Source organism: Dendropsophus ebraccatus, chromosome 3, assembly GCF_027789765.1.
Source record: "Dendropsophus ebraccatus isolate aDenEbr1 chromosome 3, aDenEbr1.pat, whole genome shotgun sequence".
NCBI classification, from domain to species: Eukaryota; Metazoa; Chordata; class Amphibia; order Anura; family Hylidae; genus Dendropsophus; species Dendropsophus ebraccatus.
In genome coordinates this window covers 32396478-32411725 of record NC_091456.1, presented here as the reverse complement: position 1 = coordinate 32411725, position 15248 = coordinate 32396478, and the positions used below count along the sequence as shown (strand labels likewise).

General features: G+C 40.4%; 1 protein-coding gene across 3 annotated transcripts in view; it reads left to right on the top strand.

Moving 5' to 3' along the window:
* MYO18B (myosin XVIIIB) overlaps positions 1-15248 on the top strand; it is a 402342-nt gene that overhangs the window by 59750 nt on the left and 327344 nt on the right. For all 3 annotated transcript variants that reach the window (XM_069961327.1, XM_069961329.1, XM_069961328.1), the window contains one exon: positions 4364-4427. In XM_069961327.1, coding sequence (XP_069817428.1) covers positions 4364-4427 — 64 coding nt within the window. The remainder of the gene's footprint in view (positions 1-4363; positions 4428-15248) is intronic.

The following is a 15248-nucleotide window of genomic DNA, read 5'->3' as shown; positions in this document are numbered from 1 at the left end:
TATAGCTGGTGTGAGTGCAGGCACATTATAGCAACAGTGTGTATAGCTGAGTGTGAGTGCAGGCACTTTATAGCAGCAGTGTGTATAGCTGAGTGTGAGTGCAGCCACATTATAGCAGCAGTGTGTATAGCTGAGTGTGAGTGCAGGCACATTATAGCAACAGTGTGTATAGCTGAGTGTGAGTGCAGGCACATTATAGCAGCAGTGTGTATAGCTGAGTGTGAGTGCAGCCACATTATAGCAGCAGTGTGTATAGCTGAGTGTGAGTGCAGGCACATTATAGCAGGAACAGAGGGGATGCAAAACACAAGGGCTGACAGAGACTGCAGGGAGCATCAAGGAATGAGCAGGGGCACTTACATGCAGCACTCTCTTTCAGGGGAGAGAGGGGTTACAGCTATAAAGAGATTACCTCCACAGTCCTGTCCTCTGATGCAAGCCCCAGTCTGAAGTGGATCTGCTATGATTTGGAATGTAAGGGAGACTTCCTGGGTCAGACCCCGCTATGCAGACCATTCCCCCCCTCTCCCCCTCTTACCCAGTACAGGGAGGTTTTAATCCAAAGCAATGCTCTTAAACCAAGTTACAATTTAAAAAAAATTTTGAGCTCTTCTTGCAAAACGCTCTCAGTCCAAGTTATTTTTAAACCAAGGTACCACTGTATAGTCAATGGCTGAATATTTAAAGGGATTGTATATTAGGAAATCCCCGTCCATATGTAATAATACTATGTCCTACTTTACATCATAGAGGGGGATCAGGTCAGGATTTCCCAGTATAATCCTGAATGAAAAGGGAATACTAGTATGGTCATTGAGTGCAGTGGTAGATATGGGAAATCTGCAGAAACTGCATTCATATAGATCAGCTGATTGTCAGGATAACCGATGGACTAAGGACATCTCTCTACTGTATATTCTTCCACTATAAATACCACTTCAGTAAGTGGAAAATCAAATAGTAAGTGAAAACGTTCATTATTGGATTATTGACTCCTTGCTCAATCCATTGCAAGATGAATCTGCATAGACATCGACAGCTACAATGACATATGGTCTTCACATTGTAAAATAACACCGAATCACAATGCCCTGTGATGCCTTACAAGCTAAAGTTTATCATTTTCTGAGGGTGCGTGCCTTACTGTCAAGGCTGAGGATGAAAAGGAAAGTCTGTAATACCACGAAGCACTGTTATGTTTCTTTCATCTTTAATACCATTTTTTTAAATGGACAGCGTTGTTACCAATAAATAATGTTAAAGGGATATTCCATAAAAAAATTCTTTTTTCCCCTATCCACAGGTTAGGGTTAAAGTGGGAGATCGCAGAGGGTCCGACCTCTGTACCGCCTGCCGATCTCAGCATCGGGCCTCGCCGGCCCTGTTATGAATAGAGCCTTGGGTACGGCACATGACCCACGGCTCTATTCATTCCTATGGAGCCGATGGAAAGAGGCGAGTTCAGTGCTCTTCCAGCATACTCGGCTCTTTCTGTCGCTCCATAGGAACGAATAAAGCTTTGGGTCACGGGTCGTAACAGAGTCAGCTGGCCCCGATACAGAGATCGGCAGGGGGTACAGAGGTCGGACCCTCTGCAATCTTCCATTTTTTCCCAATCCTGTGGGGGGGGGGGGGGGGAAGTGATTTTTTTTCTTAGATACCCCTTTAAATAAGCAGGGGAGGTGCAATTACTTCATTTATTTTTATGCCATACAATACTTTACATTCTGCCACTAGGTGTCTCACTTACTGGAAAAATGCAGTTGAGGCCCCATCACTAAGACCATTTAGTCTTTAGTAACAGCTAAAAAAAGACCAAATGCAGGAAGTGATGTCAGTTGGCCCAGTGAAGATGAATGCTGATTGGCCAGCAGCTGTGCACTGCTGCAGATGAGTAAACTGATAAAAAAGGCTCCATCTACCATCTCATAGTGAAATACTGAAGAATGAGCAGCACAATGGGGCACTAAAATGAGCAGCATACATAAGTCCGGCAATAACTATATATTAACGTTTTTTTTTTTTAATTATATGTCATGGCAGGTACACTTTAAGTCTTTTTATATTCATCTATTATTTGATTGAAATAGATCAAAAACGTCCCCTTCTCCTGAATGGTACAGTAGGTGTGTGGGGGGATGTTTATTAGGATTTTAAACCATTGAGCTTCGCCCATATATAACATTTTTCTGCTATTTTTATTACTTAGCTGTCGTTGAACATTTTTGACTAATAAGTATGGCTTTTCTAGTAATGTAAACAGATTGCTGAACTCAGGGAGACCAGCCAAACGACAACACTGCCGGCTGCTAGTGAAAGCGCTCAAGTCCTAGGTGCATTGCCCCCTGGGAAACATGAATATGCAAAAGAGGAGCCCGTGGAGCCTCATTGAAGAGTCTCAAAACACAGGACTAGCCAGATATCTCTCCGAGAAGGACCCAGCCAAGGGGCAGCACCAGTTAGGGTCCTTCCCGGAGGGATATCTGGCTAGTCCTGTGTTTTGAAACTCTTCAATGAGGCTCCACAGGCTCCTCTTGCATTTTCTAGTAATGTAATGTACCTATCCCATGGGGAACAATCACAGTTAGAGATGAGCGAACCTCGAACATGCTCGAGTCCATCCAAACCCGATCGTTCGCCATTTGATTAGCGGTGGCTGCTGAAGTTGGATAAAGCTCTAAGGTTGTCTGGAAAACATGGATACAGCCAATGACTAAATCCATGATTTCCACATAGCCTTAGGGCTTTATCCAACTTCAGCAGCCACCGCTAATCAAATTCCGAACGATCAGGTACGGATGGATTTGAGCATGCTCCAGGTTCGCTCATCTCTAATCACAGTCAAATGACATATATGTTGTTGACTCATATGAAACATATGAAAGTGGATCATGCATCCAAACAAGCTGACTTTACCAGGAAGTGTACTCTATGCATTAATGCAGACAGTTGTGGCAGGTCTTATTCCCATGGTCTTTGGAACCGGACAGCACGGATGGGGAAACCCTGTAGCATGGCATGCAGGGAAAACCTCCACTATAGGGTTTCCCCATCCGTGCTGTTCAGTTCCACAGACCATGGGAATAAGCCCTTAGAATTGTCGTTCTCCAACCTAATTACATGTATCCATATATAAATTTTGAGAATAAATATCTCAAAATATTTGCTAAATATTTCCTTATCCCCTGCACTTTCCCCATTCAGCCCAATAGGACGTATTGCTGCAAGGTAAGGCAGTCTAAGGAAATAGCAACCGACTGTGACTTTAGTTTTGCAAACAAAATAGTCTATATTAGTTCCAATAAACGTCCGACTAGAATTCCTGTGTTTTTTCTCCATCACACTGAAAAAATAAAATGTAAATAAAAGTCACACACTGTGTATGAAACATAATCACATGTTGCCGAAGAGCGAGAAATGTGATAAAGACATGAAGAGATGAAAACCTTTTGACCTAGAATTGATGAAATAAAAGCGTAGGAATGTATATAAGCTGCCCAGGAGAGTGGTATCTCTCCATCACACGCCGCCATGGGACACTTCAGCGTATCATTGCACAGTGACAGGTCTGCAGAATGCAGGGTCGTCTTAATGAACTGTGTACGTGCATGTGTGTGCACACTGGGACATGGGGGGAGATTGCATGACGTGCTCGGAATTGGATTTTTTCAGAACACTTTTTAAAAAACATTCTTTTAAAAATCCTATTTTTTTGAATAACCTTAAATCTCATGTACTTTCTGTATATTTCTTTTTTCTGTTCTTCTTTTTTAAGTCTATTAAAATCAATAAAAAAAAAAATTAAATCAATAAAAAAATCAATAATTAAATATATATATATATATATATATATAAATAAAATATATCATATAAATATATTATGTATCATATAGATATATGATCAAGTTAAAGTGGGAGAAATTTATTTTATAATATATATGTGTGTGTGTTTGTGTATATGCTGTGTTATATATGACAGTGTTTTATATTGATTTTTTTTTGTTTTATAGGACAGTGTCTTATATAAATTTTTGCTCCCAAAGATGCACTTTGTCTTACTTTCAGGAGATGTCTTATTTTCCCACGAAGAAGAATTCACACTTATTGTCGAACAAGAAAAAAAATGAACATTTATTATATTATATTCATATATAAATATTATTTTATATAATATTTATTATTATATTAGCTCTATATTATAGTAGTTGTCATCACAAACCAGCATAACCAGACTTACCCTTCTATATAATCCTTCCCTGTTTAAGTTTTATGTCAAAAAGCACATTGAAAACTTTGATTCCTGAGCTCTGTTTATTAGTAGTCGGTGCACACTGTAATTGTAATCTTTCTTAACTGTGCCCAGGTCAGCGCTGAACCTACACCAGATGGCGGACTGCCACTCCTTTGGAATCATGCCATGTGTGAAGGTAGGAAGAAGCTTTGGTATGCAAAGATACACTCTGATAGATTTAACTAATTCTCTTTCTGTTTATTGTTAGTTGCAAACCCAATCTGAAAGGATAGTTAGATGAGGGTGTAGGCAGTGCGTGAATGTATGATGAATATACATTCTTGGGTAGTATTTATTTCACCAGACTAAGTCCAGATATGCTAAATGTTAGAAATACAATGCATAAAACAAAAATAAGTATAAGGCTATGTTCACACATCGTTTTTTTTAAATTCTTTTAAAAAAGAACGGACGCTGATTGCAATGAAATCAGTGTCTGTTCTTTTCTGCATTGGCGGCATTGCATGGAATTCAATGCAGTGCCACTCGCTGTGTTTCGACATCATTATTTTAACATTCGTTTTTTAGAACGGGCGTTAAGATAATGAACATGCACAATTATCTTGCATTATATTACACAATATAATGCAATAGCCGTTCTGTTCACACAATGTAAAGTACAGCCAGTGGCTGGAAGGACAGCTGGATATAACAAAGGTACCATGTGTGCCCTTGTCCTTACAGCTATCTAAGCAGTTTGGAATATGAATTACAGCTGACAGATTCCCTTTAAAAAACGGCCACATTTTAACCCCATTTTACGTCCATTTTTTTTTAGTCTTTTGTTTTTGTTTTTCCATTTTTTTTTACTGATCCATTCAACAGGAATGGAAGCAGTAACATAAATAATGATTGAAATATTTTCTTTCCGAGCAGGAGGCATCAATATCTTGGTCAGGGCCACCAACCTATTTGGAAATCAGCCACGTATACATCATAATACAATATAAATTGTCATATAGGCAAAATAGAGTGAATAATATGTATTTTATCCAGTCAGTCACCGTGATTGAACAACCCATAGATGATATACTTAGCTGGGCTTTTCCAATAGCTTGCTTCAGTTGGATTTATTTAACTTGACTCCAATGGGTAAAAAGTCTGAACTTCCCGAGCAGATGTAGTGCACTCTGAAATGTATGTAATGTATGTAATGTATGTCCAACACACACTTGTGATATTGAATCAGTCTGGCTCTATGTGTGGCTGCCTAAACTTTTCCAATGAGGAGTTTATAGGTGCTATAGGCAAAGGATAAGCAATAAAACCTGTTAATGTGTGAAATGATTCATGTGAAAGGTTGTTAGTAAATGTAGCATGAAAGACAGCTCAACTGCCTAGAGCGGCTCTTGCAGAATTTCCTTCTTGACTCCTCCAGTCACTCAGAATTATTTCTGTGCGTAATCATCTCACATGACAAAGCACTAAATAGCTGGAACTGCTCTTCAAATACCTGTCAGGAAGAAATGCTGCTGCGCAATCCACTGTTTTAGAGCAGGTTCCTTCTTAATTTCAGATGCCACTTTGTATTTATCACAGGTGCTTATGTGGCCGTCTCCAGGCAGGATTATACCACCTGGGAAGGGCTTTATTGTATTGAGAAGGGTAGAACTATGTGACTATAATGACTACTATGTATAGAACTATAAAGTAATTGCTGTCTTTATATACATCACCTTTAAAGGGAACCTGTCACCAAAACGTTGCTATCTAATCTATTGCCATCATGTTATAGAGCAGGAAGAACCGAGCAGATTGATATATATCATTGTATATATATCTTGTAACATGTTGATTAAAATCCCTGATGTTTTTGTGATAAGGAGTCCAGTGGGCGGTGTCACTCAGGGGAAGGGACTCTTTAGCATGGAAAGATCCCAGATTTCAATCAATAAATTACAATTTATACTGAATCTTTTCCCATAAAGATATATATCAATCTGCTCAGCTCCTTCTGCTCTATGACGTGATGCGGATAGCTTATGTAGCATTTTCATGGTGAGGGGTTCCCTTTAAGCTTTTGTTCTCTGTAATTGCTTGTATTAGAAAAGAATGGCAGGTGTAAGGTCCAATAGTCTGCAATTATGGCACATCATATTCATATATATAGGATTTTAAACCTACTAAAGAGCCAAATATATTTTATTTTACTTGGTGATAAATATCTTTGTTTTGCATGGATATTGATTTGCTAGCTACTGAAATAAATAAAAATGTAAATCATGGTTTAGTCTTTATCCCCAGTTCTAGTTTATTATAGAACATTAAGACAAATGAATTGTTACAAACAATTGATCATTTGGAAATCCAGTGGGAGGAGTTTACACGACTGTCAGGGAAATAGACAAGGAATCAATGTCATTCCATTCCTCTTTAATGAGCTTCACTTCCTTACTGTAACCGGCTGTCTAAGCACAAAGCCAAGCAGAAAGGATTGCATTATTGTTTAGACACTGGCCATTGCTTGTACATTGTGTAATTCTATTGTCACACCTCCTACCTGCACTGATGTGGCAGAATAAATGATTGAAAAGAGACACCATTAAAGGGGTATTCCACTCAAACACAACTTTTCATATGTTGCTGCCCACGGTGAGACTAAGGGCCCTATTCCACAGGACGATTATCGTTCAAAAGATCGATTGATCGTTCAGATTTGAACGATAATCGTTTCATGTAATAGCACGCAACGATTAAACGACCAACGAGAAATCGTTGATCGTTTAATAGGATCTAATATCCTATTTTAATCGTTAAGTCGTTCGCACATCGTTCGGTAAAATAAAAAGTCAAAGCTGAAACGTACGCAATAGCGACGACCAAACGGCCGCAATAATGATCATAAATAACAATCGTTCCATGTAATTGGGTGAACGATTTTGGGTAGTTTAAGATCGTTTATCGTTAGTCGTTAATAAATTGCTTGTTATAATAGTAACCTAACAAATCATTCTTTACTTAGTATCATCTATCAATTCGCCTGGAGAGTTTTTCTCTCCATTTCCCCCTCTTCCAAAACGTCTGATGAAAACAATTTCCTGGACGGCTTTATCTGCAACTTTGTAGCGTCTTTGTAATGCTGGTAAATCTGAGGTCAAGTTGCTGATGAACTCACTGTGATTATCCCTCTGGGCATTACAAAGTTGCAGATAGGGACTTGTTTACATCATCTGTCTCAGAAGGGAGGGGGAGAAGGGGAAGACGGAGAGAAAAGTACACCTTTTTGTATCTTCAGCAGAAAGCAGCAGCTCAGAACTGGGAGAAGGAGACTGAATAGATGATAACAAATATGGATCAAATAGTTAGACTCATCATGAGCAGCAACATATGAAAAGTTATGTTTGAGCAGAATACCCCTTTAAGTACCAAGGTAATGCTGTAATTTGTGAAGGAAGCTGCTGTAGCTGTATATGTCTGAGTAGCTCAGTCTTCCCTAAACTTTATAGTTATAGGTTACAACTGTTGTGCGCATTGCCTGATATGTTCTAGTGGATCTTCTCTCCCAAGACATTGTTGTGTAAATTGCTGAAGAGAATTTATTAACTGGCTTTAAACCTTGTAATGCTCCGGAGCCATGTGTGTAATAAGTGCCTGTGCTACAAGTTAACATGAAAGCAATTCCATGTATTTTACAATCTAAGTAAAGATCCCTGTGGGCAAACCCCATAAACCATTTTCATGGAGTAGACTAGAAATTTAATTGAATTTTGATCTATTTTTTCCAATTTTTTTGGAAGGGGGGTGAAAAAAAAATTAGTATCCTCATGCTCATTGTTCAAGATTGCAATTCCCATTCCCATTTTTAATAGAAATCAACAGGAGTTATGATCACAAGTAGGGATGGTCCGAACCTGCCGAGGTTCGGGTTCGTACGAACCCGGACTCTTAGCAATGAAGACCGGTTGGAAAACTGGGATACAGCCTATGGCTGGGGCTGTATCCCGGTTTTCCAGGCGATCCTCCCGCTGTATCCACCCTCTGCTCGGAGGTTTAAGACAGCGGGAATCATTGGCGAGAGTCCGGGTTCGTACGAACCCGAACCTCGGCAGGTTCGGACCATCCCTAATCACAAGCAGTTTTTCAATATATTCTCTTTATTTTGTTTAAAGTTTTCTATATTGAAATCAACATTATACACATGGCCACTAGGTGACCATGTGTGCATGTATACACGTGTACAACTGCTGCGAGTCCACATTAAGTAACAGAGAATCCTGGGGGTTGTTCTCGCATTGTATGGTCAGCTCTCCTGTCACACAGCACCAAAACCTCTGTAAACACTCAGTGACATTATACTGACTGAATTGTTACATAACATTATGATTATAATAATATAATTAGTCTTAGTTAATTAACCTTAGTTGATACAAAACAGGTGTCTTTTCTGTGTGAGCACAAAAAGGACTGGGACTTCCTGTGCTTGATCTCTTTTTTTTGAACAGTAAAAAGACCAAATCTTGGCAGTTTAGCCATATGTATAACATTGATTTAAAGTGACTCTGTACCCACAATCTGCCTTCCTAAAACCACTTGTACCTTCGGATAGCTGCTTTTTATCCAAGATCTGTCCTGGGGTCCGTTCGGCAGGTGAAGCAGCTATTGCCCTAAAAAACAACTTTTAAACTTGCAGCCCTGTGTCAAATTGGCGTGGCCTAGAGTGTCTATGCCCCAGGATTGCACCGCCTCTCAGTCCCTCCTCCCCACCCTCCTCATCATTGGGAATGCCCTGGGCAGTATTTTCCCTATTCATCACTTATGTGAACACTGCAAATGGGCCTTTACGATCCAGCAAATGTGCAGTCAGACAGGCCTGGGACATTCCTGATGATGAGGAGGGAGGGGAGGAGGGACGGAGAGGTGGTGCAGTCCTAAGACACACACACTCTAGGCCACACCAATTTGACACAGGGCTGCAAGTTTAATGTTTTTTAGGACAATAACTGCATCACCTGCCCTATCACCTGTCTATGCCCTAGGCTTGCAACGCCTCTCCGTCACTCTTCCCCGCCCTTTTCACCATAAAGAATCCCCCAGGCAGGATTTCTCCTATTCATCACCTGTGTGAACACTGCACATGTGTTGGATCGTTAAGGCAGCCGTGCAGTTTTCAATCTGTTGATAGGAGAAATGCTGCCTAGGGGCGTTCCTAATGGTGAAGAGGCGGGGAGGAGGGACGGAGAAGCGGTGCAAGCTTTAACGGGTATAAACACTCTAGGCCAAACCAATTTGACACAGGGCTGCAAGTTTAAAAGTTGTATTTTAGGACAATAACTGCATCACCTGACGAACGGACCCTAGGACAGACCTTGGATTAAAAGCCACTGTCCAAAGGTACAAGTGATTTGGAGGGGGGGGGGCAGATTGTGGGTACAGAGTCGCTTTACACATAGAGAGTTTAATAAAAAATAAAACTAGTATAGTGCAAAACTCCTTGCGATAACAACCCCTGTTGATTTAAAAAAAAAAGAAAAAATCACAACAGGTATGCTTTAAATACTAAATTACAAAACCACACAATCTCTCTAAAGAGAAAAGTGGAACAGCTATATGATGCTACCGTAACTGAATCCAGTTTACAGTGAACACCTGTTCATCGTGCGGGCTGTATATGATGGTGCGGGGGTGGGGGGTATCTCCGGAACAGGAACCCTAGTCTTTTATTAGAATGGAGCGGCACGTCACACAGGCGTGTTGCTGCTCCAGTAATTCTTTATAGGAGCTGTCAGAAATAGCCGAACACTATATTCGTCTGTTTCCAAAACTCCCATAGAGAATAACTGAAGCGACAGTGCACATGTGTTACCCACCGCTCCATTCTATCAGGGGTTCTAGTGACATCGCAGGGGTGGGTGGGGGATATTGTAGCCAGTGGTCGGATCAGCAAGTTAATGTAATAACTACCAACTAGGAATGGTCCGAACCCGCCGAGGTTCGGGTTCGGATGAACCCGAACGCTCGGCATCGGATTCCCGCTGTCTGCGGCAGGACCGCATGGAAAACTGGGATACAACCTATGGCTATGGCTGTATCCCAGTTTTTCAGGCGGTCCTCCCGCTGGATTCACCCGCTGCACGGAGCGGGCAGACAGCGGGAATCATTACCAAGGGTTCGGGTTCGTACCATCCCTACTACCAACCATTTCCTAGTGGTCAATGAAATATTCATATGTCCTATTCATCTTAATCAATAAACCTCAAAGGGCTAGGACTAGTGTTTGATTAATCATTGTTTGGTCCCTTAATATCAGTTCTACTTTCCTTTTTTCATACCTGTTAGTAAATAGCAAATTTAGTGCCTGCACCGATGACATGATAAATGAATTTACGTCCTTGGAAACACCTCAACAAAGTAGTCTTCTAGGGATGAGTACTCCTATAATGATTCTTCAACTCTTGTTAGGGGTCAGAAGAAGCTTCCACACTGTTATACTGTTATACTATATACTGTAGCTCTTGTTTTAAAATAGTGGTCAAGGTATGGTGGTGCTGTATTACACAGTACAAAATACTATCTCCCACAAAAAACAAGCGCTTATTTATGATTAATATAACAGATATATATATATATATATATATATATATATATATACACACATATATATATATATATATATATATATTCATCGTTCTTAATACAACTCTCTTAGGCCTCATGCACACATTTCGTGCGCTGTCCGTATATATAGAAGGTGTGCAACAGGATAGATTATTGGAACTCCTGGCATCAGGTATAATTATGATTAGAGATGGACAAATCTTTGACAAATTCAGTTTGCGAGGTTTGCAATTTTTGGCTGCAGAATTTGTCAACTTTGCTATTTGAACTTTTACAAACCACACTAAAAACAGCTAAACAATTTCAGGCATTAAATAGTTTTAGTGAGATTCAAAAAATTCACTCATTTATACTTACCTCTCCAAGTTCCCCATGTATCTTCTTTCAGTGTCTTCAGCCGCCTCAAGCCCGCTCAGGCAATTACTGACTGACTGAGAAGGGACAGCACCTCGCCAGTGATTGGCTGAGCAAGCTATCACTCTCAAGACCTAAGAGTGACAGCCCTCTCAGCCAATCACTGTCCCTCAGTCAGTCATTGGCTGGAGGCGGCTGAAGACATCAGGGGAATGTGGACAGGTGAGCAAAACACATTTTATTTTAACAAATTTCTAAAATTAAGCTTTTTTTGCAAACGTTTCTGCAAATCCAGTTTCGCCTTGTTCATCCATAATTATGACGCTGGAAACATTAAATCAGTTTCAATCTTTGTGGTGCTGTACTGACCGCAAAGAGCTAAACTGATTCAGAGCTCCCGGCATAGTTATGACACACAATGCCGGGAGTTTCAATAATCTGTTATTTCCACATTTGTATATATGGACTATGCACATTAATGCATAAGACTATGTATTAGACTGGCTTTTCCGTGACCCGGCTGGGGAACGGAACAGCCGGTCTTTTAAAAGATCATATCGGCCGGTACTGCAGTACCAGTCGGATGATCTTTTCGGCCGCAGAGTTCTGATGCGGGCGCATCCATGCGCGCCCGCATCAGAACTCCCCACAGCACACTATGGAGCGTGCGGCTGGAGCTGCTTGCTCCACAGTGTGCACTGGTAGGGTTTTCTGCGGCCACTATTCATTGAATACTGACATGTTAGTTGTTTGCGGCACCTCTAGGGATCCCGGCTGGAGCGTATACTATGTGTATACGCTCCGGCCGGGATCCCATAGATGGCAAGGTAACGTATATTTTCGTAATAATCATGGCCGTTGTACAACGGCCGTGGTTTTACCAAAATATCCGTTGTGTGAACATAGCCTGATGCTGCAAGACGAAGTAAAGGAAAAGGAGAGTTAGGCCATCTGTCGGTCTGTCTCTCTATCTGTGTGTGTATATATATATATATATATATATATATATATATATATATATATATAAAATCAGTTTGGCTATCATTAGACTAATGATAATGTTATACTATCACTACATTTATTATTAGAATATCACAGAAACTCTAAAGTGACAGTCTTCAACATATTAGTATGACGTGAAATAAGTTCCCTGTGTAAATCCCATAGAATCTTCTGAGATTTCCTCTATAAAGAATGAATAGTTTAAATTGAGTAAAATAATGTTTACCCCATTTCGGTCAGTCAGCAGGCTGTAAATAGTCTCCCCCCACGCTATCATACACATGGTTCCTTGTGTTTAGCCCTAAGCTTACATAAGACGATCTTTGTGACATCAGTGCTGCTATAAATACTGGTTTTCTGAAGGAGTAATTATCCGCGGGTTAATTACAGTACTTACAGAGACACATAGTACCGTATAACTGCTATATAAAGAACTCTTCAATTAGATCACTAAATATATGAAAGATATGAAATTGGGAGCCTTGACTGTTAAGTATTAGGCAAGTTAACACATTTTCTAGATATAATTACAGTACAATGCTGCTTGATTTATACAATGGGCGAGTACTTTCCTATTGTACACTATGTTATATGACGAAAGTCTTTGTGGTTTAAATATATACAAAATCGTTAATCCAAACACTGTTTGTTCTTTTCTATGTATAGTAGGCAGCTGCTTACAAGAATAGGGCACTAGATTCAATGTGGGTGAGACTTAAAAATGTCCGGATAACATAATTTTATTCTTTTCCTTATAAAACAGGCATGCTGGAAACCCCCCCCCCCCCATCTTAAAGCCATATTATACAGCCCGACCCCTGACAGTAAAGTAAGCGCAACACTGCTAGATCAGCTCTTGCTCGCCAAGCCCATACACGGCTTGATTATCGTGCAGCAACGGCTACACACACACACACACACATATATATATATATATATATATATATATATATATATATATATTAATCATTAGCAATGTTCATGCAGCCCTTGCTTTTTACATGAAAATGCTAATGATTTTTAAGCAGGTTTAAATGACAATGATTAACCGATGATAATTTCTTCGTCTGATTGTTCACATAGAGCCTGATTCAGCAGATTATTGCTCTTTGTAATAGGAATATTATACACCAAGTAGTAGCTATATACATATTTCTCCATTACATTCTGTATGTTGTAACCCAGGAGCTATGTGGTCTTAGCTAGGGCAGATGGTGTGTACCGCTTAGGCACTTGTCACAATGGCCAGGAATGGTACAGTATGTGCCCACCCCTGTATTTCACATGCCTTTTCATACACCCCTGTTAATAGGTTAGGTGTAATGCAGGTGTTTGTGCACAGGAACCACAGAGTCCAGCAGATAAACTTAAACAGGTGCAATACTTTATTGAACTTAAAAGCACAAACAGTTCTCTTTCAATAGGGTACAGATAATATAGTCACAGTTTCTTGAATAAAGGTGCAGACTGACTGTGCAGAGATCCCTTGTTGAGCAGGGTACTTGGAATAATACTTTAAATTAAAGACTTGGAATACACTTCACAGCTTCTTGCTGGGGGTTAAAAAACTTAGGATAAAGTTTGTGAATACTTGACTTTTTTCTGCTTTGTCACTCTTCAGTGGTGAAAGTGGACTGTTGGTAGGATGACAAAGTGGACTGTTGGTAGGGGCCCTATCCCGACCCTTAGATATCTTGTGGGGGCTTAAAGAGCAGTACCTACGCCCACGGATATGAATCTTCTGCCTATTGCTGTCTGTGGGCATGGAGGGACACAAGATCAAGGACATAGGCCCCACCTAGAGGGTAGAGCTAGCCATTTATGAAACCTCTAAGGAAACCTAGCAGATGGCAGTAGAGTTTTCGGCTGAATTGCGTATATCTTACTATTGACTGAATCCTGTCAAATTATCAGGATGAAGAAGGAAAGCCGTCCAGTGTGGATAGGGTTTTCCTGTTTTGTTCTACTGCAGCCTGACCACATTAGATTCTAGCTAGATCACTTGAATAAAAAAATAACTTCACTGGCATATGAGTCCTGGCCTGCAGGCCAGGCCCTGGAAGAACACTGCAGCAGGAGCTGTCTCGCTCTGTACAGTGTTTTTTCTGGAACACTCTGACTAGAGAACATGCCCCAACTAGCTTTACCTCACATTGTATACCCCAAGGGGCAGGGAAGTTGAGAATCAAGAGTGTGATAGGTTACAGGAACACAGTAAAAGGCACTGTGGAGTACCCAGCTCAGGGATTGTCTCACACTTAACAGTATACAGTGGCATACACAGTGAAATACCTGACTTTGGTCACATAGGCAGTTAACCCTAGTGGTGGTAGTGCAGAATACAGGACCTCCATCCCAGAGCATAGACATACATAAGTACCATTCTGATCATAGCAGTGGGCATCCGTTCTGGAACACTGCACATATTGTATCATAATGGAAATATATTAAAACTGTGCTCCATTCAATAACGGGAAATGAAACAGGTGTTCTCAACAAAGCTATGACCAAGTCTAACGTGTATAAAATCAGAGAGCTGTAATCTGTCTTGCTGAATTTAGAGTCCCCATTGTGCTGTCTATGAGCTTGGCATATAGAGAACACTGTAATCACTAGAAATTATGTCTTCAAAGGAAATGGCAGATCTGCAGGCTAAAGCAATGCCAAAATCTACAACAACTAGGCAGCGGCAGACATTTGGTTACACTCGGCTACCCGATTAGATTTATGGTACCGCTTCACTATTTGACAACACATGCATGTTAAATGTGCAGGGAGAAGTTTACATTAATTTTATAGGTTGTATTGAAAACTGATCATACTGATTAGATGCCTGACTATAAGTAAGCTAAGGCTTTTTTTTCAGGGTATTTATATGGCCTATTCTAATAATAGATCACCAACATTTGTAGTTCACCCAGACATAGTGTCTTACATGTGGTTATGACTGTGATTAGCACTGCTGCTTACGTGTGCAAGGCACAACCACATCTGTATGTAGGTTGAACTAGCAGGACAGGGGGAAGGGGCCGGGAGTTAAAGGTAA